The 25,319-nt window shown below is 39.8% G+C and overlaps 1 protein-coding gene and 1 long non-coding RNA gene across 2 annotated transcripts; one reads left to right on the forward strand and one right to left on the reverse strand.

Annotated features, from left to right (window-relative positions):
• Positions 1-597: 597 nt before the first annotated feature.
• Positions 598-3,928, reverse strand: LOC146568809 (uncharacterized). The gene is made up of 2 exons (XR_014893660.1): positions 2,270-3,928; positions 598-1,505 (listed from the first exon to the last, which is right to left on the reverse strand). It is a non-coding gene; the product is annotated as an uncharacterized LOC146568809 (long non-coding RNA).
• On the forward strand, positions 973-23,939 carry cdc42ep4b (CDC42 effector protein (Rho GTPase binding) 4b). Its single transcript, XM_085285118.1, has 2 exons — positions 973-1,178; positions 18,260-23,939. The coding sequence occupies exon 2, from the start codon at positions 18,425-18,427 to the stop codon at positions 19,427-19,429; it is 1,005 nt and encodes a 334-aa protein (XP_085141244.1). The 5' UTR covers positions 973-1,178; positions 18,260-18,424; the 3' UTR covers positions 19,430-23,939.
• The last annotated feature ends 1,380 nt before the right edge of the window (positions 23,940-25,319 follow it).

The following is a 25,319-nucleotide window of genomic DNA, read 5'->3' on the forward strand; positions in this document are numbered from 1 at the left end:
AGGCCATTTTTAATGTAATCTGGAAATTGTCAGGAATAATTGGAGAAAAGGGCACTATGTCTAACCTAATTACCTCCATGGCTATTATGAGAAGTGATCATATAAATCAATGTGCCTGGACCTTTAATTATAGTAATAGGCTACTTTTCAGTGCATTTGTTCTAATACTACAAATTAGAAAAGAGAAGAACATTAACTCCTGTTGTAATTGTGTGCTCTTGCACTAAGTGCACATTTCTGAAATTTAGCATGTTTGAAACCAATAGCAGTCATTTATGTGGTGCTAAAAGGCTAACGTGAGAAAACATACTGATTTAACCATATTAGCATGACCTTTAGTGCATTGTTATTCACCTTCTTCACAAGTTAGATGATACATTGATTCAGTGTATGTATATGATATATGAAGTTCTGTCCACTTTTAACTACTAGTCTATATACAAGCATTTGTAAACGCGAATTTTATCTACATATATATAACAAATAAATGAGTCTAATACGTTTTTTTTTTTTTTTAAAGCTGTTATTTTATGGAGCTAAATATGGGTGCAACATTACAGAACAGCAGATTTCCTTGTTTCATAACAGCAAGCAAGATTTTATTATTTTTATCTGTGTTTAGATCATGGTTTAGATGTGCCAGTAGGCAAATTCTGTTGCATTTGGGCATAGCAGAGTTTGGCTATAACCAGTTTCCCCTGCCAGCCTCATTTCTAAGGTAGCCCGTGCGGTACAAAAAGCCAGACGGTGGTTGCTTCTCCCTTAAGTGTTCAAATGTTTTACTTCGCAGCAACTAGTCCCTGTCAGCTAGCTTGGGGAACAGCCTTTACCACTCACTGGGTCAGGCTTGGGATACTCAAGTTGAAGTCCCAGCTATTGTTAGGCGTTGTGGATAAATGGCGCTCTGGCCCTTTAAACCGCAGCAGGAGGTGGTGCTCTCCAGCGCGGGAGGGGAGGAGGAGGAGGAGGAGGAGGAGGGCCGCTTTGTGAGCCACACAGATGCAAAGTAAACGAACGTTGGGAGCACCAGAACAGGGACCGTCCTGCCACAATTCTCTTGCTTCTCTTTCTACGGACTCATAACTAAGTTTGTGCTAACTCACCCTTCGCGGTGTTTACGGAAAGTTGAGAGGGATATAGTCTGAAACTTCGCCACCGCGTGGACCTTAAAGAAAAAGGTAACGTTTCTTCGCGGTAACCTGAGGAGTGATGTTTTGTTGTATTACACGTATCCAGGAGCTGTTCTGATGACGAGCGACGACTTTTAGTCATCTTTGGGTTGTAGCCAGTGTGTTGAGTGTAGTTTCCAGAATACTCTGTGGGGTCAGAGGAAGAGGCGTAGGTTGAAGTAAAGCCAACGGAGTGAAATCTGCATCTCATTTGAATGTCATCTGCTTCTGGACAATCAGAGCCTGGCAGTTTCATCGAGCTCCTCGGTGTCCCATATGGAGCCAAAACAATGAGCTCTCTCGCGTCCTCTGTGTCCTCCATCAGCCTGAGGAAGACTGGGAAGTACAGGGTCAAAAAAGATACAATAAAAGTAACCACCTGAGTTTAAAACATATTCAAGAGCCAACACGTTAATCTAAAGGGTGCTTTTTTAAAATTACAAATATCCTGCCTGATATGGAACCATTTTCTTGACCTATGCCACTATAGACTTTGCTGTGCTTTCAGTTTGAATAATGGCCAAAAAGCTGTGCTGAGCTAATAACTTTCGTTAAAAGTCATGGGATCTCCTGAGGTTTTTTTTTCTTTTTCAAATCCAGTTTTGTATGACTTATTAAAGTTGGATATTTTTCTTGTTTTGGGCCCAAAAACTACTCAAGAAAGGAATTAGCTGGGTTTACCATTGCAGAGAGTGACGTATTTCACATTTGGGATCCTCTGTGGTAATGTGCCCACAAACTCTGGCCTTTCATATTGTAAATAAGAGCAACTAACTCAATGAAGCAGCAGATATCCCAGAGTTAAAACTAGGTTGCAAAGTCTAAGAAAAGTGTCCCAAATAACTATATTTGGCTACAGGACGGGTCATGATTTAATCAGAGCAAGGGGCAGATGGTTGCATGAGCATCAGTTCTCTTCAGTGAGAATTACGTAACATTAATACCGCTGCTGTTGGATCTCAGTGAAATCTCTGGGAATCTAGCAAGAGCTCTACAATCTAAACAGCTATTTTCACCCCATCTTTGGCAGGCATATTTGTCCACCTCCCTGGATCATTAGGGAGTTTTTTCCTGTTTGTGATTAAAGACTTGGCACTTACCTCTTATGGTCATCATCCCGCCTGATGAACTGAGTAATTTGCTGTAAGAGTTGCCACAGTGGCTGTATACGTGCCCGGCCTCATTCATCATGCTCTAAATGAAGGCTGTATAGTGTGTGCCCGACTTTAACTACACTGTCCATAAAGTCTGCAGGTCCGTTTTATAACATTCTGTTTCATTATTCCTCACTCATCGTCAGCTCTTCACGCTTGTTAAGCTGTCGGTCTGGACAATAGTGAAAGGACGCGTTGACTGATGAGTTCAGGTCTGGTGTTGACTTTGTGTGACTATTGCCCTTGTCCTACACACAAACACAGAGCAGTAGTTAACAAGAGCCCAAAGGTTGGTCTGTTCTTGTCATTTTGCTCGATGAATCATTTACGTACTCTGCACTGATAACTCTAAATCAAAGAACTTAGACGAGTGCAAAAAACTAGACTAGACTAGAGAAATCTTGTCTTAACTCCGACACTGACTTGTCACCATCCTGCCAGCGCTGCCACTCTTTTTTTCCTGGCATCCTCTTGCGTCTCTCTGTCTTCTTTCCAGTGACAACAGTGCTGCATTACTGCACACACTTCAGGCCTTTCAGCTCCTTAGTGGATGTCTTCTCCAGGGCTGCCAGGCAGATATCTCACCATCGAGATCTATTGTGTCCACTGCACAGCCAGTAGGGGAGGGAGAGTATGTGTCATCTCTGACTGTGCTTTTTTTTTTTTTTTTTTTTTTTTTTTGCTATGGAGGCTCTTTGAGTTTCCTCTGGAGGATACTCCTGCTGCGTTTTGAGGAAGCTGGCTACTTTCCCAACTCTTGGCTGTGGTGAGGTCATTACAGTTTTATATTAGAAAGAGGGTGTGCAGTAGTAGAGGTTGTGGACGTGCATTTAGACTCATGTACATGAAAACATTTACTTCAGGCAGTTTTTGTGTAGTTAGTAAAAACTGAGGGCACCTCATTTCCTTATAGACTTTGTTTTATTTGTGTGTCTGGGTTTCATACTACGTGACGGTTTAATGTAAGAGCAGAAACATTTTTCTTTTTGTTTTTATTAGGCGATAAATATAAATTGGTTAACCGGAGTCAGATGTGACAACTTGGAGTAATATTCCCATGCCTTAGGAAATGGCCTTGTAAATTGTTTGCTCATCTACCTTTATTCCAAGCTCCATGGGAGACTGACAGGTAATGATGAGAGAATGTCTTGACATTTGGCTCAAAGAGGGCAATTTGCAGCAAGCAAAAGGTCATTATTGAGTTATTCGTGTGAATTAATACCTTTTGGATTTACATTGAAAAAAAGCCCTCCAGAGCTTTGAAACTATGGAGGCCTGATCATTTCTGCAAAGTCTGAATCATTTCACGAGTGACGCATGTGCACATTTTTTAAGCTGTTCTTTCTGGTTATGTTGAACTCCCCAAGGAAAGTTGCTTTGTCTCAGACAATTACAGGATTCACCCCACCTGCAAAGAAAGCAATGAGGTCTTTGAAGAGCAGTCATGCTGAGGATGTTTGACTTAACCTTTGAACAGACTTGATATGAAAAGCAACAGTTTAATATTTTATCAGTGTCTTCAGGTTTTTGCAAATTATAGTTAACTCTGAATGTCAGAAAAGAAAAAACAAATTCATCAGAGACCATCATTGTCTTATTTGATGGCAAATTAGAGGGAAAAAGTACGAAATTGTTCACATAGAAACTTGGACATGTAGACATATTTTGTAGCATCAATGTTCTAGAAATAATTGCATAAACATTTAGCAACTTGAACTAACCTGAAACAGTGATACAACAGTTTTGTTTTTTTTGTCATTTCATTTCACATGACATATCTTTTCTCAGAAGAAGAGTGTGCTCTCTTTTCTTTCGAAACAGCCCCTATGCACCTGACACCCCATCACCATGCCTATGCCTTTTTTTTGGTTATCAATGTAACCTAACCAGTTCAACGGGAAAAACGTTTTACTTTGCGTTGCTAAACACTAAAGTCATTTTGTCCTCTCCCAACAACAGGCTGACAGCATAGAGTAGATTTCAAAATCTGTCACGCAGTAGTACTGTATGTTTTGGCACAGTATGATCTCGTTTTTGCATCACCTGTCACTGTTGATGTCTTAAACTCAATTGTTTAAACTGTGAAACCAGTCTGGAAAATTGGCACGCGTGACGCAAGGCATTTCAAAACTGCTGAATGTGGCCGGCTTGACTCGATCCCATGTTGCAAAGTTTCAGAACACCCTCTTTGGTTTCAGTTATGTTGAAGAAGATAACAAAACAATACCCAACATCAGGGTGATTGGCGTGTCCAAATCACATAATCCAAAATCCTGTTGTTGGACCAGTGTGGTTACACAAATCTACTTTGCAAGATGTGTTGCAGCAACTTTTAAACAAGGTAATTATTTTTCTTCCAGTTACACACTGGTATGGGTACCTTGGCTGCCAATACAGGGTACTGATCCAGCACCAGTGTTAGATTAATAAAGCTTTTCCTTACTGAGAGGAAAGGACTGGGAGTTTTGCTTTATGTCTAAGACAGCATGAGGGTCAATTGAAAGATTACTTTCCTAACTTCAAATTTAAATTTAAAATGTAGCAAAAATGTTTTTTTAATGGTCTTTTTTTAAAAATCTATCAACAGGACCTAGACCATAAATGGAATGATTATTTAGCTAATTTATTTGCTTTTGTCATAGTTCCGCTCAAAATAAAAGTCTTTACTGCATCTTTCTGTAATTCATGGTCTCTGTTTCACATTGAGTATACCTTCTCAAATGGATGAAGTAACAGATAAGAAGTCTTATCAGATGGTGGTTCAGTGGTTAGCTCTGTCCCTTACAACAAATGGGTCCTAGGTTCATACGGAGGTTGGATATTCTCCCTGTGTTTGCACAGGTTTTCCATGAGAGCTCCTCTTTCTCATGCCATTGTAAAAACAAAACAAAAAAACACCCTCTGTTATCACTGTTCATGTCGGCCGACGGACTGTTGACATAGGCTTGGATCATATACTAAACTACCAACCTGTTGGCTCCTGTTAGCTTCCTCCATGCTTTGTTAGCTCTTTCAGTAGCAACCAGTGCACTGCTGCTGACACATAGTTTAATATATATAGAACTCCCCAGAATTGCATTGTTACTGGGGCCTGTTGAGTTTTGCTGATCCAGGATTAAAGCTCATGATGAGGACCTCCTCATCAGAGTTGGTGATCAGGACCTGGTAGTATGCTAGTAACAGGCATAGAGTTGAATAGAAATGTGTGTAAACTACATCAGCTCTTTCAGCTGTACTGGCAACAGTGGAAGCTTTCATGCAATACAGAGTTGATCATTAAACAGTTATGATTGTATTACGTCCTTTTACTTACCCTTAATTACTGACACAGTATTGCAATTAATAGGATGTATTTCTGCACCATATGTGCCGACTCTTGTAGACTTGGATAATATAGTGTAGAAAAACAAACCAAAAATAAAAACACAGTAACTGGTGGTGTGCAGCTGGCAGTTTTTGTCATTGGCCTTTTTTACACTCCAATGAGCCATCATTGTTTTCCAGCATTGAGTGACCACAGAAACAGGTGGTTTTGGCCTTAAGCATACTAAAAGGACAAAGGAAGTATGTTGGTCACCACTGTGACTACCAGATGACAAAGTCATGCAAGGAAACCAGTTCAGGAGATGGGAACAGTCACATGAGTTGTTGTGGGTTCTTGTCATGCATATCTGATAATCCTGTGAGAATCACACATTTCCTGCCTGAGCTTATAGAGGTCCTTTTCTAGGTCAGCAGTTCTGTGTTGTGAATGGACTAGGGTGAAGTTGCAATACCTAAATTGATAAGGATCGAAGTTCCTTTGTCTCTTTGTTTTAACTGAATGTGTTTCAGTGTCGTTTACATGAATCAGCTTTGAGGCCCGTCCTGTGTGAGCTTACCTGCATTAGTCTGTTTCCCTTTATAGGTATGTGCGTGTGGTTTTGGGTGTGCCAGAAGGGTTTGGTTCGCGCCTTCCTCTCTGTTGTTTTGTTTTCCATTGTGCTTTGTGTGTCTTTGCTGGCTTCTCAGTTACAAATACAGTTTGTCTAAATCCAAACTGGGAGCTAGTGAGATGTGTGTATATACTTGGGTTTTTGGGGGGTGGGGGTTGTATGTGGATGTGTGAGACTCTTGAACACATTTGTGTTAGTTCACACTTAGTGGCTGATGGACTTTAAACTTATTGTTCACACCCACAGCAGGTTGAGTGTATGCACTCTACTAATTAAGACTTTATGCTGCCAGTTTCCAGGGAATCAAAGTTGTTATTTGAGTGCCAAATCAAAGTAGTATGCCAAATGTCTTTAAGAAAACCAAATCAAAGAAAGACGAACTGCAGTAAGATGACACCGATGATACTTGAAAGGTTTTTACTGAGAAAATCAGGTGGTGATGCATGAAAGCTCTTAGGTTTTGGCTCTTCTCTCGTCTGGCTCATAGATAAACAGAATTTATTGTTACGATTTTTTTCCTAAATTGTTAAACTTGAATCTCAAGTTCGTTCTGACCCAACTCCCAATTATATTTAATTAGATTATTGCACTGACTAATCATTTATCTCAGTTACCTTACCAATAAACAGTGTTGGGTAAGTTACTTTAAAATAGTAACTTAGTTACATTACTAGTTACTTCTCTCAAAAGTAACTCAGTTACTTCAAGTTACTCGTTACTTTCAAAGTAACTAGTTACTAGGGAAAGTAACTTTGGTTTTACTCAGAATTCTCTTGTTAATGTGTTTCTTCCATAACTTTGCCAGTCTTCTTGCTTACTTGCCACAAGTGCACTGTGCCACCTACCAATAGAAAGGAAAAGATAATGTGCATATTTCCACGAGAGAAATCCCACGCCTGGACCGTTGTTGACCGCCGCCATGATTCTAGCCTACGTCACAGCGTCATGTGCGCCTTTTACATCCAACACAAAAACTGCAGTCGTGGTGCTTTCGATTGTACTCAGAACTCGGAAATTCTGCCTTCTGAATAGGAAGATGTAGGCAACACCAGACTGCAGATGAGCTGCATACAGAGCTGGACTGGGACAGAAAAATCATCCCGGGCATTTTGACTAGAGACTGGCTGCCATTATAGCAAAAATCATAAAGCCTTTGAATGAAAACAAACACTGTTGTGACAGTGATGTTCACTGTTTTGATGGTATATATGTATCAATCTATCAATCGTTTGTTGTAAGATTCAGATAATTATTTTTTAAAAGCGAGACATTTTAAATGAGAATAAGAAAGAAAAGTATTTCTTTGTGCCCCCCTTTCCCTATTAATGCCCTACATGCCCCCCTGGCCACACTTTGCTACACCTGACCCTGCACAGTTACCAGCTGTCAGCTGCTTAGAAAAGGATCCTGGGGTTATTTGTCTCTCAGAAACAGTTCATAACTTCCCTTCAACTCATTCATGTCACCTAAAAGGTAAACCTGTTTCTCCATCACCTGTTCAGCTCTGATGATCCAGTAAGGACATCTCCTGGTTTCATCTTCATGTTTCCCTCTCACCAGATAACCAAACCATATCATGACCAGCAGCTTTTTTGCAGCTGTGGCTCCAGCAAACATCAGCTGATACTAGAAATTAATATTAAATAAATTCTAACAGCAGCTGATCAAGCTTAAACGTGCTGCTGTTGTTTAGCGCGACATCCGCTGGTTTCCTCTTTCTGCGCAAAGTGAGCGATAAACAAACAAGAGCCGATCAGCTGATCATTGATCAGTTTCATGATTGAAGTAGAAACGGGAGAGGGAGGGGAGAGGATGAAAGGAGAAGAGGCAGCTGTGCAGCAAAGACACAGTAACTCCAGCTTTGTGTCTTTTTCATTGTAGCTGAATTACGGGACAAACTGTTCCTTTTCACCTCAATAAGAAACGCGTAATATTTTCTCTGAATACCAGACGGGAAGGTTGGCAACTCTAATAACTTATGAACAAAATAAAGTTAAACATCATTAACTTCATAGCACCCACCCAGCTGTATAGAAACTCCGTCATGCTAGCTAGCACGCAGTACGGAAAAAGTCAGAATAACGAAAATAAACTCCACCTAAACTTGGTTCATATCTGACCCAGAGAGACTGCAGGTCATAACTTCTTACCTGAAGTGCAGTTCACACTTGGACCGGCGGCCGCCTCGGGTCTCTTTTCCTTCTGCGTCCCCTTTCCCTCATCCACCTGCTGGCCTCCACCACTTGCTAATGTTACTGAATCTGTGGAAGCTCCGCGATAGCCACCACACGAAGTAACGAGTAACGACCCTATCTAAATCCCAGTAACGAGTAAAGCGTTCCTGATTTTGGCATAATAACTAGTTACCGTGCTCGTTACCACAATAATAACGTAGTTACTGTAACGCGTTATTTAATAACGCGTTAGTCCCAACACTGCCAATAAATGACCTTGATGCATTATTTAGCTCTTTATTTATATTGGCAGTCACGTAGGATGATGATAGGGCGCTTTGGCTATGACGATTGCCCAACCCTTGAGGAGCAACTGAGATGTAATTTATCCTTGTGTGCTAGTTGGACATTCCTGAAGAGTCACTCTGGTAAGAACTTAAACACATGCTCACTCACAGCAAGCACAACATCTACACACAGCACTAACAAAATCACAGTGGATGCAGGTAAATCAAGGAAGGGTGCAATTAAGCTTACAATATGCTTCAGGAGTGCAGTAGCTGTGTACCGTGTTCCAGTTTTTATCTCTGTTGTCTTGTTATGGCATTTTTCAGCTTCTCAGCTGTTGTGAATTGCTATTATCTGGTTGAAGTGACTATGTTTGCGGGCTTGGGTGTTGGGTGCTGCAGTCGGTGTCATTAAAGTGAACACCATGGGGGTTTATTAACTCATCTTGTTTGTCAGGGCTCTCTGCTTAAGGTCTTTATAGTCAGTTTGGGTATTTGAGTTTAGCAAGGAGGCTGCTGATTTAAAAAAAAAACAAAAAAAAAAAAGTAACAAAAAAAAGCCACAAGCTGCTGATAAGTTGACGCAGAGCAGAAAACGGTCACTTATCTTTCAGTCCCATTGAGAGGCCTACTGCTGCTTTTACCAGAGAGTGTGTGCGGATATATGCGTTGAGCTTGGCTGTCTGGCACTAGATTATCTTTTTTAATATAGTGCCAATTTTTTTTATTTTTGTTGGGGTTTTCCCCAAGGTCTCATTTTTAAAACAACCAGCCAATACGGCATGTAAGCTGTTTAAACTTTCTAAGTATAGTGTAAGCCAAATGTTACAACAAAGCATTACTTTCCCTCTTTGTCATCTACAAAACAATCCTCAGTTGAAATTCTGCATCGTTTCACGATCCAGCAGCTATTGGACAGTTAATTCAACCACTTGGCTCAGATCCTGACCTCTGGTACCAGGCGTGAATGCTGTCTATTTGTTAGAGACTGATGGGGAGGATTTTGGCGATTAATTAGACATGTACGCTCACGTGCGCATACACACACACGCACACAGAGTATAGTTCAAGCCATCCACAGTAGGCATAATGAGGGCTTGGGTACATTTCATGCAGGACACGGTGAAAGAACGTCTGTCACTGCGCTGGCATGACTGAGTGAATCCAATGTGGTGACACCCTCCGCCGCCCTTTGAGGATGTGTTTCTCTTCAGTGAATCCATCTGTGCCTTCCCTTTTTTGCACAAGTCCCTGAGGTAATATTGCTTCACATGGGAAAGGCTTTACTCCCTCTAATTTTTACTCTAGATATTATTCATACACCAAGAGGGGGGTGTATATATATATATTTTTTTTTCCCCCTCAAAACAAACTCTCGGTAGACTTGTTTGGGCAGAGGCTTATTTTTTAATCAAGGAGCATGTTCATTATCTATCTGTTTGATTATGAGCCAGCCTTTTTCTCTTCTCTCTTTGGCTGGGGCACAGCATGGCAGCCCACCCAGTATTTGCTGCTTTGTCCAGCCATGCAGGAATAACAGATTTATAAAAGGCCAGTTTGACTGGAAACACAAAGAATCATTTGGAAGTTTGTCCTGTGCTTCTGGATATCAGGATTTGTAAAGACTGAAAATAAATTCATTTGGTGTTTGTGTCACAGGAAGTGTTGGGGTCGTAACTGGAGGTTGTGCCATACACCCTAAGGAACTGTCGCAGTGCAGAGGGCTAGTCCAGACATGCTGGTTTTATTCGCTCACGCTGAAAAGGCTGCTCTTAATCCTCTTGTGTTTTTGTTTTTGCCTGGGTGGCAGTGGGGCCCTGGAGGCTGATACTCCACAGTTTCCACACACACAGGTGGTGGTACTTTGGCAACAGTCATGCGGATGTAGGTATGTCTTTGTGTCCTGGTTGTTTGAACTCCTGAAGGCTTTTTACATGAAGCACTCAGCATTTCAGGAGTGACCTGAACAACTCATCTTTGACCTCTGTGTAAGCCCATTGTCTGCTTGTTTCAGGTTTCAAGTATCTTTAAGCTGTTGTGTTGCTTAAATCTCAAGTTCAGATTGCACAAACCATATTTGTATTTTGATACTGGCACAATTGCTTTCTTTTAGGCTTCTGGTAAATCTTGACCAAACTATACCTCATATCAATTTCTGCTTCTGTTCTCTTATTACAGCTTAACAAGGTTGCTGTGTATATCATGACAAAACCTAGCACCCCCTATATTATATGACCTCAATGCATGTTTATTGCACATACACCCTTTAAAATAAAAACAAAGGTATTCTTTAGGACTTTCTTTGTTCTGTAATTTGTTACAGTACAGTAGAAATGCATTACGTAAGCATAACCCATTGAAGTACATACAGCATTTTGCTAATCAATGCATTAGAAACGGCACAGAAGAGCTGTTATTGAAAAAAGGCTTTGTTAGTATTAAGTGATTTATGACCATTGTATGGATTTTAGGCCAAATAAACAGCATTTCCTAATTCAAAGACAGTCTTTCAACAGCACAAGTCTGTCTGGCTGGAATTTGATGAAACTATACATCAATGATTGTTTGAAACTGTGGTTGTCAAACTTTTTCCACCACACGCCATATGGCATGGAATAAATACACAACTCAAAACGTATAAAAATATAAGTTAAGTGAAAACAGGTCAGCATAATAGCATCAGTAAACTCTTGGTTATGTTTCCTTCCCTGCATAAATCGTATTAATTCAACTTAAGTAATTTTCCCAAATGCAGTCTGGACCTGAACTTTCTAAGACATTGCCCATCGGAGATACGTGTGGGAATACAAATATTCAGTAAAGTCAGAAGGGTCTTAAACCTTCAAGCTCTGGATGTCCAGTAGCAGGCATGTGACACTGACACATTCCAGTGAATTCACAGCGAGTACGCTGGTGTCATACAGTGCGTCCTGCCGTCTGCATGCTCTACCCACGCAGCACAAATGTCTAAACCCTACAAAGTATTTCCTCTAGTGACGGGGTGTCTCAAGTGGACCTTCTCCTTACTTCAGACTAGGGCTGCCACAAACGATTATTTTGATAGTCGACTAGTCACTGATTATTTTTGCGATTAGTCGACTAATCAGATCATCATCCATTGGACGTAAAACGTACAGCTTATTGCACCAGCAGCATCTGCTCTTATATAACTATCATTAGCTTACAGCTTGTAAGTGTTTAAGATATGTGCTAACTAAAAATAAAGACAAGATGATAGTTTATTAAACTTTAATGAAATTTACAGATTGTTTCGGTGAAGTTTAATAAACTCCTTGCTATCTAAAATATAACAGGACACCGGAGTATATTCTCGAGCATCTCACACTTCTGATAATCAGTTGTCTGCTTGACGTTTATTCAGCTGTGTAAAAACTATAATTTAATCTCAGCCAAACCGATTTACTCAGGAACAAATAAAACACTGAAAAAAGCCAAACAATAACATTTTGAAGTTATCTAAGTGACTTATATATGTTTAACCTGAGTAGCGAAAGACGGCGGTGGGTTTGAAAACGATTTGCCGGGAGTCCAGTGTTCTCAGTGAGCCTTGACCCCGGCTCGCTATCGAGCTAGTGGGTAACAGATGTCTCCGAAAACGTCGGAGCGCTTTTGAAAATATGTGATGTCTTGATAAACTGAGCAGATATTTGAGGTTTACACAGCTACATTCTCGCCTGAAAATATGTTAAACGTTTATTTTGTGACCCAAAAAGAATAATAAGAGTTAATATTAAAACTAACTAGCTGCCGCCATTGTTGGAAACTGAGCTGGGCTGTGCTATGAATTCTGGGACAAAGCTTCTTCTTCTTCGGGGTTTAACGGCAGCTGGCATACTTGTACATGCAGTGCTGCCATCTTCTGTTTCAGTCCATTATTACACTCTTAAATCCTACTACTTATTCCTGCGTCTTTTGTGATCTTACAAAGCTTCAAACGATGCGTCGACTATTAAATCAGTCGTCAACGATTTTGATAGTCGACTTAATCGTGACAGCCCTACTTCAGACATTGTCCTGAAGTGATTCTCTCAACTTTTCTTGGAGTTCATGTGAAAAAAACTGCTTTATTTTCACTTCATATCCCTTGGGATCAGTAAAGCATAGCTCTGTGGCTACACCGAAAAAAGATTATGGGAATTCAACCAGCGCAGAGACTACAGAGACATTTGCTTGTATTTATCTAAAAATCTCAATAGCGTGTCACCCTGCAATGGTGATGCTGTGTTTCACTTTAATGTTTTTAACACTTATCAGTCTGTTTTACTTCAATGCAAAGACTTTTTGTATATTCTAACTTTTGTCTTTTCATCAGCCGAGAGAACACTTAGTGATCAACAAGAATAGCTTATGTTACAAATTTACTAGTGACAACTTGCAGACGTGCGTCTGCACAGCTCTGCCTAGAACCTGCGTGTTAGAAGTGGAATGCCATTGCAGACTCTTCAGTAAAAAAGAACTGGCTGGATAAATTTGACTCTCATTGCTTCCCTGTTTTCTCTCTGAAAAATGCAGTGAGACTTGCAAATAAGCGGGTAGAGCGTGTTCTAGACGTGCTTATATTAGTGGGATCCATTCACCATGTAATCATACTTTGTACAAGTCAGTTTCACCTGTGTTAAGTATGTATATCCTTTACTGTTGAGAGGTGAGGCCATTAGTGTCATAACATTCTGCATGTTTCTGCTCAGGATACTTTTGCTGTTTATCATGCAAGGCTTGCCTTAGAGCTAGGTAACTATAAATGAAGTTAAACAGGAAGAACAGGTTCCTTATGTGTCAGGCAGTAACAAATAAGCAAAGAAGCAAATGATAGTTTATTGTTTTTATTTGTCTGTAGCAGAGCATGCAATTGTAGAAAATCACGTCAAAAGTCTTTCATTACTGTCTTATGGTGTTAGTCAGATGTTGTGTTTTTTTATTTTATTTATTTATTTATTTTTTTAGATGCAGTTCTGATTTAGTTTTTGGGTGCTGTTTGCAGGCGGAGCAAGCCAAGCAAGGCCAAAACAAACGGCATATTTATATTTATTATTTATTATCTGTGTGGTGAGTTAAGGCAAGTAAGTAGATTTGCTTGGAGGAAACTTTGAGGCACATGAAAAAGCACCGTGAAGTCAGAGGGAGGCTTTGCTAATGAGCTGCAGTTACATGATGTGAGTCGAAATCAGACTCATACATAGTTCATGAGTTCTCCTAATCCTTTAGTTTTTGCACCATATTTAATAGTATTTTTATTTCTCTTACATGTTACAAAAACATTTTTGAACATAACCACAGAACTCACATTAATACAAATTCAAATTGCTGTAAAATAAGATAAATAATTGAATGTATTATTTTTAACTCCTTCAGCAATGTGATCTGTTTCACCTTTCAACAGTCGTTCTTCTCTCTATAACTTTTTGCTATTTCAGTGCTTTTTTTTTTTTTTTTACCCCCACGCGCCCCCCGCCCGTGGGAATCATCTTCACCCGTGGGAATCAGATGTTTGGTGTGAAGGTTAGAGCCTGCCAGAATAAGTGCTAATGAAATTTCCCAATCTTCTTTGTCACTTTGAGTTAAGAACGTTCCATTGTTATGCAGCTCCATTGATTAACTGATTAGCAGTGTCATAGATGGCGTTGGCTAACTTGAATATTCATTTGCATATCAATGACACTGACAGTGGGAATGAACTATAGAGACGACTCTGGGTAGTTCAAGGTTAAAACAAGCAGAAGTTTTCTTATTGCAGAGACAGCTTAGGCAGTGCATTATGTGCTTAAATATAGGCTCGTTATTCTAGTATTAAAAATAACAAGGTTTGAATTTACCCTTCACCTGACTCTTTGTAATATTTGCATGAAGGCCTCCTCCACCTCGTGAAAAAAGGATAGACTGTTTCTCCATCTCACTTTAAAAAATTTAAATGGAGCCAAAGATAAAAACAGAAACTCTTATATAGTCTGCATGCCGGTTGGTTTAACATGACAGTAGCCAAGTTGTTATTGGATGAGCAGCCAAAGCCTCTTTCCCCTCTTTGTTGAGTGGAAGGAGAGAAAGTGACACAGGATAGCCGAGGACTGCAGGACGCCTGTGATCCTAAGGATTACAAGCGTTACGCTGAGCGCTGATGAGCATGTTGGCTGTTGTGATGTCATTCTGCCCACATCACATTCTGCTGGCGACATAAAATGCTCTTAATCATTCATGACCCTGTCACCACTTGTCTCAGTTCAAGCTAGTACCATGTGGGACTCCATTACATAAAGGCTTTGTCACTGACTGGCACAAAAAACAAAAACCGATTCTCAACTGAAGCAAACTAACAATATCTTCATATTTTTAGGCACACTGAGTGCTCTGACACAAAGTTGTATAAGCCTTCTTTGTGTTGCATCAGTAGCTATCCAATAGGAATATGATCTTCTGTGTGAAAAAGAGCTAAAATGGAATTTTGCCCCCAGCTGGGCTGGGAGTGTCAAGTGTCAGGTCAAACTGGAATCACTGATCAACCAATTCCTTTTCAACACAATGTATGAGTAAATGCTCGGGTTTAACAGCGTTTTTGTGTTTAAATTATTTTCTATTTAGATGTCTAGACGGAGTTGTAGTTAAGCCCCATACTTCCATTTCTTTCATCTAGCTAGTAACAGTAATAAAATGAGAAGAACAAAGGGTCACCTAGAAACAGAAAACCAAACAATAAGATACTCCCGCTCGCCTATTGTGCAATGAAATCTATCTAAAAGGTCACCATTTCCTCTTCAAATACACTCTACTGATGTGAATGAAAATGAGTCCTTGAATCTGTTTGTTTTTCCAAACTAACTTTTTATAGTGCTGATAGTCATGCTGCCAATGACTTTAACAATCTAAGCATTAAATGTACATATAACTGATGACAGCATGGACAAATTTCCCCTGAGAACTAAAAAAACAAAGAAGAAACATCCCTTTTCTGTGTAAAAGAACATTTAACACTGTCACCGTTTCATATGGAGAGCATTGAACCATTCTGGAGTGTTATTTTGAAACTGAATGGTGAAAATGACTGTGTCATTTCTCATAATGTATTTTTTTACAAAGTACTGAAAGGCTAAAACTGAATATGACAGGACTCCAGGCAGGTCATGCTTCATTTTTTTTGTCACAGCCACAATAATGGGGTCTTGATAACCCTGCGGGGTTTTGAAACTATTCCTCATCAAAGACCAAGGGGCTCCCCAAGGCATAAAATGGGCCATTTCCTAGAATGACTTAAGGTGTGAGGTTTGCACCTTTTGATATTCGAGAACTCAGTGACATCTTTTATGCTGAGGTTGAATGTCTTCGAGTCACATGGCACATCAAAAGCTTCCGCCCCTCAGCTATTGCACTGTGAACTTTGTCTTATTGCCTGGCATGTGGTCACCGGGAAGGGTTAATCCATCTGAATGAGTTGATCTCTCCATGTAGGGGATAAAATCTTTCTCGCCGTTTCTGGTCAGCTTAGAGACAGGAAGCCCACTTAGTAGCCAGCGCTCAGCTCTGACGTTGCCATAGAGAAATACAAAACTTTGTGCACCAGGGAGGAACATGTAAGATGATGAGTTGTCTTTAGCGGTCACCCACACATTCAGCAATCTTTTGTGCAGCAGATACTAATGGGGCAACTGCACAATGCATGAAATAATAAAGGGTTTACCCAATGATGGATCATACTGCATTAATTTAACAACAGTGCCTCCGCTCCGGAGGATATTGGTGGTGTTTGTTTGCTTTAAGCTATAATCTTGTAATTTGGCACCCAGTTGTGGCGTAAATAGCTTTAGTAACAGTAAGCTCTTTCCAGTTGTCACGTATATGGGTGTGAGCTTGAACTCAAATAGCTTTTTCAACAGAACAAGAAAATAAGCCTTTGGAGTACTATCCTTATTACATTTGGTCTTTGTTCAACCACTGTGAGAACAATGTGTCTCTTCCATTAGCACCAGAACTACTGAAGAAATCTTGAATGAAGGTGGTGAATATGGAAGATAAAAATGTGGCAGTGGATAGAATTTAGTACTCTTTGGGGATGATCTGTCTTTTGAAAGAAGAGCAAAAAAAAAAGAAGAGCACTAGCTTTTATCATTTATCAAGCCCCCCTCTGTTCCCTCTAGTGCATCAGTTCCCTTTCCAATTGAATGGGTTCTTGTCAGAGATGCAAATGTTTTCATGGGTGACGTTTCTTTGGAATATTGTTGAGTGAAGCCCCCTTTCATTCATGGGGGATACGCATGCAGCCCTAGAGCGTGGGCTTCAGCGTGAGTTTGAAAACACTGAGAGTAATGGTATTTCTGTCTGGCTTAAACAATTGAAGCCATTGTTAATGTCAGAAACACATGGAGCTAGTAGACTGTAGCTAGCACATAAGTGGGTGTTTAAACCTCTTTTCCACTGCATTTCTGTTCTAAGATCATGTTTCAAGGTTTAAGTGGTTTAAGGTCAGTTTGGTCTAAGGATTAAAATTAGTTGTATAGTCATTTGGCATGGAAAAGATCAAACTGACCTGTGAAAGAATCATTCTGCTTTCCAAAGGGGGTTTCAAAACCTTTTAATCTGCTACTTTTCACCAAAGCTTTATAGACAAATGTAATAGAAGTTGCTGATATATGTTATATGAAAAACAGGTTAATACGGAACAAAGTACACTGCGTGAAGTGTTCAAGTGTTGCCTACGGGGTTTAAAAAGACAAATTCCACCCAAAAAGAGAATAACATAAAAAGCAGTTTTTGGAAACTATTTATCTCTTGAAGACAGGGGAGGGTGAGAGCAAAATGTAGTCGGTCTGGAGTTTTCTGAGCTGTGCTGTAAGTCGATCCATGCTGAAGAGATGTTGTTCCTCTTCAGTCTTTTTTTTTTTCTTTTTTTTTCTTCTTTCTTTTATTTCTGCCAGCTTCAACTGCTCTAGCTCACAGTATCCTGTGTCTTGCTGGTTATGTAACAGGCAGGGGCCTAAATGGGAACTAAAGCACAGCAGTGATGGCAGGCACTGCAGCCCATGAAAAACGGATCACAACAGCAGCCCTAGACTTTTAGAAAAAGCTCAAAAATGTATCAGATGAATCGAACTAATTTGAATAGGAATGAAGTTTACCATGGTAGAACTTCACAGGGGCTATTGTGACTGGGTTGGAGTAAGGTGAGGGTGCTTTGAACTTTGTACAAGAGAGCCTTTTCACGATTGCATAACACCCTTACAGTCTTCTGCACAGAAAACCTTTTAGAGTTTAGAACCACTCAAGTGAGCCTTCATTTTGAAGCCCTGGCTACCAAACTTTCCATGCTTGATGGAGATCAGAAAAGAGCGTTTTATGCAATAGTGAGTAATGAGAAATGAATAGAAAGAATTCTTCAAAGCAGAATGTTACATTTTTATCTCAGTTTAATGGAATCTATTTTTTTTTTATTACTTGTTTTCACTTTGCCTGCCATGTTGCAGAGCTACATTTAGTTTACAGAACTACTGATGTGGTTTTAATGCTCTGTATTCTCCTTCTTCTTCTTCACCACAGGCTTTTTCAACCAAGGACCAGAATGGCTCTACTCAAACACCTGAAGTTATATGTGCTTTGACAACATCCCTTACAATTGCTAAAAACTTTGAAAGGAACTCTCCTGACCACCTTCAGATCCTAATTTAAATTTTACCTGTGGATCGTTACTAAAAGACTGCAATCATGCCCATTCTTAAGCAACTGGTCAGCAACTCCAATCAGTCAAAGCGGAGGTCTCGGGCTGACCTGACCGCAGAGATGATCAGTGCTCCGTTGGGGGACTTCCGTCACACCATGCACGTGGGCCGAGGGGGCGATGCCTTTGGGGACACCTCATTTCTCAGCACCCGTTCAGGAGAACCTCCCAGGGAGCCAGACAAAAAGCAAGGCTCACCAAGTTCCAAGCCCGGGCTTCTGTCCCGTACCTTCAGAAACAGCAAGCGATCTCAGTCTGTAAATCGGGCGGACAAGTGTGAGTACAATGCGATGGCACCTTCTGCCGGCTCCTCTCAGTTTGTGAAGACTGCCATATCCCTGCCGTACCTGAACGACGAGGGTACTAACAGAGGTATCCAACTGCCAAAGAGCGTTTCCTCAAGCCCAATGAAGAAGGTGAATGAGATCGAAAGCAAGCCGTTAAATGGAGCAGCAGCTATGGCAGCCCTTGATCCAGAGCTTGAGGAACGGGATTTTGGCGAACCTACAGATTTGCCTCCATCCATGCCTAAGGGAGGTGGGATGAAGCACGCAGAGTCTATAATGTCCTTCCACATTGACCTGGGCCCTTCGATGCTCGGGGACATCTTGAGCGTGATGGAAAAGAAAGGTTGGGAGGAGGATGACCTTGGCTACGAGGAAGGCAAGGGAAGCGAGGGCCATGCTTCGCCGTCCCTCATTCCCCACATAGATGATGACGATGCAGAAGAGCAAGCCCCTGCAAGGCCTCCTCGCAGCATGTACCAGCAAAAAGCCATGGTGGATCCCTACACCCCTGAGCTACAAACCAAGAACAACCACCACAATATGGATAGCTGCTCTGTGTCCAGCTCTGGTTCTGAGGAGAAACCTAACTACCGCCTCCATGACGGTGACACGGACAGTGCAAAGTACAGTTCCCCACGTGGGGGAGAAGGAGAGAGAGATTTCACCTTCATGGACGAGGATGATGACGATGAGATTAGAGTTTAGACTTTAGCTGCCAAGAACAGTTGAAAAGGACTGTAAACATGATAAATAAGGCTTTTTCACCATGCTGTAGCTAGGGTGGGCTAAATGCACGCTACAGTGCAGACTGACTGGCTCACAAAGTGGCCCTTTTTGAAGTGTTTGGATTTACTCATATTACTGGTAAAGTCTCAGTTTTCCCAAAAAAGTATTGTTTACCACATTTAAACCCTTAACCAAGAAGAAGCAATTGCAAACCATTAGTAAATAATATCACAGACATATCATTTTAAGAAGAGAGAAGAGATGACAGTGAGATTGGGTAATGTGGATGTGTGGTATGGATTCTGTGGAAGGATGTAGGGAAAGGATGAGGAGTGAAACCAAGATGGCGTTAGAATCCCAGTGTGTGTGAGTGAATATGGGGTTTTATTTGCCAATGACACTATTTTGGCATAGACACTAAACAGAAAAAGTTATGCCTTTTTAAGAGTTTAACAGTTGATTTATGCTATTTTCTACTTTATTGTATCTGCAGTATCTGGGAGTTAGTATACAGCAGCCTGCTGCTGTTTTGAGTTGGGTAGATTATTATTTTGTTTCCATTTTTCATTGGGAATATCTGCATTCTTTAAATTCACAGACAGCTGTAATATTTATTAATTTGTTGTCATAAGGGATGGATCATTCTTAATGTGCACTCCTTAGTCTTAAAATTGTGTTGTTGTTTTTTCCAGATATCATAATTTCTTATGGGTACTAAAGACAGAACCATCTTCTTTGTTAGAGGTTGGCTGAATTGCACTTAAATACTGGCCTTAAGTAGGCAATAAATTGTCTTAAATCACTCCTGATCCCATGTTCATTACAGGGAAATGTCTTTTACAAAATCAGAGTTGGTGAAAGATTTTTTTTTTTAATACAGAAAAACTGTGAATTGTCAAAAAGAGGCCTTTTGTAAGTGTTATGCGTCTTGTACTTTAAAAAAAAAAAAAAAAAAGCAAGACAGGAATTGTGATTGTGGTAAAATATGTGTGTCTGTCATGCCTCTCATTCCGCTTCTTAGCTGAAGTAGGATTAGCAGGTCAGTGGAAAGATGTAAGACATTTGTGAAGGGAGTTGCCACCATATAATTACATTTAAGCATTTATGCTTCTGTCAAAAGCATTCCCTCTCTCTGTACATGTGTCCAGGCTTGTCTCTGAGAGCAGAGAAAGGATGTAGCATGTTTAAAGTGTTATTAGAGGACTGCTACTTAACAGATGGGCATCAGGTATGTCTCTGAGCAATGAGAAGGATATTTACTTCCCAAAGTGGACCCAAAGGTGATAATACTCAACTCCTTTACCCAACCAGAATCACATAGTAGGAACAGATGATTAAATCAACCAATCATCTGGCTTCTCCCAGTCTACTCATTAAATGTGCGAGAATATTGGCCCCCGACCAGCTGGAACTGCTCCAGAAACAGATAGGTGGGCTGTTTCCCTTTGGCTTTTTTTGTGTTTAGTTGGTTTCACTCGGTAGGCTACTCCAGATTACTTTCAGCTAGAGCTGGGCGATAGAACGATAACGATATGTATCGCGATATAACTTTTACTCGATAGAGAAATTAAGCTATCGCGATAGACCTCGCCGCTCTTGTCCTCTTAAAAAAAAAAAAAAAAAAAAAGGTCAGCCAATCCAAATTAAGTAGCGCAGAGCCGAACCAATCACAGCCGCAGCGTCACGTCGCGTGACTTGTTACGTACAGAACAAGTGCCAAGCCGCACGTGTGTTTGTTTGGGAAGCAGCCAGCGGGTAATGGAGCCAGCGCGTAATGGAGGAAATGAGTGTGCCGACTAGAAAAATCAACCGAGCGTGACCGAAGAGAAAACAGATGATGGTTCCAATGCCGGAGAGATTGTCGAACGGAAGAGCCATAGAAGTTCCGTAGTGTGAAGGTATTTCGGCTATTTCAAGTCTGACAAAAAACAGAGTAGCGTGCACTGTAAATTGTGCCGAAAGCAAGTCTGGAAATACAATAAACTGGTGCATGCGTCACACTGTGCGCCACGTTATTGTTTCGGTGAAATGAATTTCTACAATACTGTTAATTCTACTCTCTGCAGTGTTTAAATGCTTACATATACACACAGTTACTGTCCGTCCACACATACGACTCGGTTCTGCTTCTATGCCGCAGCTTTGTTTACTTTTTCCCACCGAGGCTTCTAGACTTCTGATTGGCCAACATTTCTGCACGGTTAGGAATCTAGCGCCACCTGCTGCTTTGGCATGTTCATAGCAGCGTTTTCTTTCATTTCTCCCTTTATGTGTGGACGGGATTATTTTTAAAACGAAAACGGAAAATCTCCGTTTTCAAAAATACCCGTGTACGTGTGGACGTAGCCTCAGTCTCTGACTGGAAGCGCTAATTCGTCATTCGGCTTTTGTCAGACTAAAGTAACTGTTAAAACTGTTTGAATAGCTCAGCTATACAACAAGGAGAGATTGAGAATTTCCTTTTAGTTCTCATTTTATTTGATATTGACAAAAGTTAGTCAGTTTTGTCTGTTCTTCTGTAAAACAAACTAAGATTTATTTTTAGAATTAATATTTTGTTTCTAAGTGGAATTGACAATTTAGTCTGTTTCATTTGTTCTATTTTGAAACTTAAACGCTTTAGCGGCTGCCTTTTGTGTAGTTTGCAATATTTGCCTTTATTTATCTGAAAAAGTCTCATGTTCCTTAAGTACATCTACCCTGTTGAACTTATTATGGGAAATAAATATTTAAATAAAAACAAGCTGCTGATTATTTCACATTTTACTTGTGAGCAACGGCACATTTAAATCTTACAAATATAGTTATGTCTTATATCGTGATAGATATCGTTATCGCCTGAAATGGAAAAAAACATATCGTGATATGAAAAAATCTCATATCGCCCAGCTCTACTTTCAGCTATAAATTACACAGAAAGAGTGCATACTTTACTTTCTTGTATCCATGATTAATGTCTGACCTTCTTCTATTATTTCGTGTTTTTAAAAAAAACTAATTGCCACATTTGACAAATGTTAGCTTGGAATCTCCTGTTGTGGCACTGATGCAGGGTTGTGTATATAGAATCAGGATGCTGTGCCATTCTGTTCTGGGTTGTTGTAATGTTTTGGAACACTATGTGCCCGTATAGATTGCAAGACGTTCTGAAACTGAAGGCGATCCTGAGGAAATTGCCAAGTATGTTAACTATATTGTTGGATAAGGTATAGAAGTCCTGAGTGGGGAAAAAAAGTGGGTGTCTGTTTTTCTTTTTTTTAATGCATGATCCAAAATGTTTTCTTATGCCAGGGTATTTTAAATTTATTTTGTAGGAAGTTTGTTTTTGGGTTTCTAACATATTTTCACTCAGTCGATTGGGGTGGAAATAAATTGGAAACATTTAATTGTAATTTTTCACTTTGATTTTCATTTTTCTGTTACATTCTGGTTGTAATTGGTTGGTTTTTCAGCATCAAAACTACTGGTTAGTTAAATGAAAGAAATGTGGCCCTGGCAGAACTTTTCTTTTTCCTTACTTTAGTGGAAACCTTTCTCTTCACCTGTCTCACAGATGTGGGGGGAAAAAATCACTCTGAAAGATTACACAGACAACACCTTAATTTTCAACTCCTCACTTGCCTCTCAGGGCTTCTGTAGTAATGTTAGCAGCACATTGGATTTAGTTTTTTTCTACTTCTGTATAGATATGCATTATAGACCTCTTTTTATATTTCAGTGTATATGGGCCAAATCTTAGGATGTCTTCTGTTGATCAGTTTTGTAACATGTAGTGTTTGGGGTGATGCAATCCCTTTTGTTCATCTCCAAGACGTTTGCTGTTATCTTTTGATAAAATAATGTACATGTAGGTAGTGCCATCAGCGATTACAGTAAACAAGCTTTGTTACCAGCAGTGTGACTATGAGATCCTACTAAGCAAACAGACAAATATTGGATTTAACATGATATGGTACATATGTGGTCAGATTGTGTTTGCATTGCGACATTTTCACAGCTGTCTGCAACACCAGACAGTATATTGCTGTAGATTTTGGAAGACATAAATAGAAAATTGTGGAAAAGTACACAAAATTATGCTAAAATACTGATATGTATTTTAGCATAATGATCTTAACTTTCGGGCATTTGTTGTGTTTCTCTGTGGGAAACTCCTAAGTAGGCCAGAATAAACCATGTAAAAGAATTTGCAAACACACTCTGCCCCAGGTCTGCTTAGAAGTTTTTCATTCCCTGACAGCAATGGTGTGGGGAGTGAAAAAAAAAAGAGAGAGAGAGATAAGAACTGCGTAAGACAGCTGGCTCAAAGTTCAGCTAAAGAATGTTTCCTTTTTTCCCCACTGGCTTTAGTGATATGCCAAGTATGTACTGTTTTCTTTCCCTGTTCCATATTCTGGTTTTACAGTATATTAATATATTTATCTTCACTTTTCTTTCTTTGAAATAACTTCTATATTTTTCAATAAAAGAGAAAGCTGATAATCTTTTACTGTGATCAACTTTCTTTTGTTTCATATTTGCAAATCTGTCATCGCAGGCTGCGTAATTTTCAAACTTTTTAAATGTGTAACATTGGGCACAAAACAGGCAGAAAGCTCAGTATAAACTGTGCCGTCTACTGCAAGGTCAGATTTCAATGAGGGAACTGCAGAAAGAGCCAAATCCACAGTTTAACAAACACACTCTCGCAGTGGATTATTCTATGCAAATAACCCTGAAATGAAAGATAAAACCCCGTGTTAACAGTTTTCACATCCCATCATGGCAAGTGGAGTCCTGTGAGCTAATTAGGATCCTTCAGCCACACTGCTTTTGATAGGCTTTACAGCCTCGTTAATACAACAGAGCAGTCCTTAAAACGTGCACTGTCTCATCACGGTTCATGAACCTTACAAACGAGAGTCAAAAAGGCAAGAAAACATGCATTTATGGCGTGTTAATGATTGATAAGAAGAGTAGTACAGAAATGTACAGATGGAATAAATCTGTTTGTTTTTGCTTTTTTAAACCTTAAATGGTTTCTGCTATTAAAAACCATCTGGATATGCGATAATATGTACATTAGCTTTACTGTTACCAGATTTAACTTGCATGTCTGGGTTCAGTGCAGCTAGTCAAAGGGTTATGAAGAGGATTGTGATCCTAGGTCCAAAAACAGCAGCTTTCTTGTTGAAATACAAGCTTTAAATAGAGACCTGGATCATTTCTGAAGCAATTTTTCAAATACATCTGGACAGATTAAATTGGCTTCATTTGGCATAACCATGGAAAATCACTGGAAAATATAACAGGACATTTATTCAGGGATGCACTAAAACAAACAGTTTTAGGTTGTTAAATATACATTTGTGAGGGAATACTTCATATCTGACTAAAATGTATTTTATTTGTTTCTTTTCTTAAATCCTCCATCCATATTCTTCTGCTTATCCACATCAGGGTTGCTGGAAGGGCTGTCATAGGTGTGGCACACCACAGGCAGCAAAAAGGAGTCTAACATAGCACTTATACATTTTTAACCCCTTTTTTTTATTATACCACTTCTTCTTACTGTTATTAAAAATGTCAGCGATGAAATTATTCAGCAGTAACACTTCTCTACTCTACTTCGCAGCACTAGTCACTATGACACTTCTCATGAATAATAAACACATTTACATTTTATGGCTGTTCACTTATGTAAGATTTTAAAAACTTGATTTACTATTGGAATTTTTTTTTCCAATGTTAAATAATTTGCTTTTTTTCTTTTTTCCCCACCACGGTTGAAAAAGTGCCTTGAGTCCAGTGGCAAATTCAGAGCAGTTTAATTAAAAAGGATAGTTTTCTTTTTCTGCTTGGCAGCTCTCCGTAAAGCCGTCTATACACA

The sequence above is a fragment of the Mchenga conophoros genome, linkage group LG8 (assembly GCF_057382185.1).
Source record: "Mchenga conophoros isolate Kocher_MC1m ecotype Shallow Benthic linkage group LG8, M_conophoros_male_GT1.1, whole genome shotgun sequence".
NCBI classification, from domain to species: domain Eukaryota; kingdom Metazoa; phylum Chordata; class Actinopteri; order Cichliformes; family Cichlidae; genus Mchenga; species Mchenga conophoros.

Coding starts and splice junctions, on each gene's coding strand:
- cdc42ep4b (XM_085285118.1), top strand. CDS start 18,425: ATGCCCATTCTTAAGCAACTGGTCAGCAACTCCAATCAGTCAAAGCGG.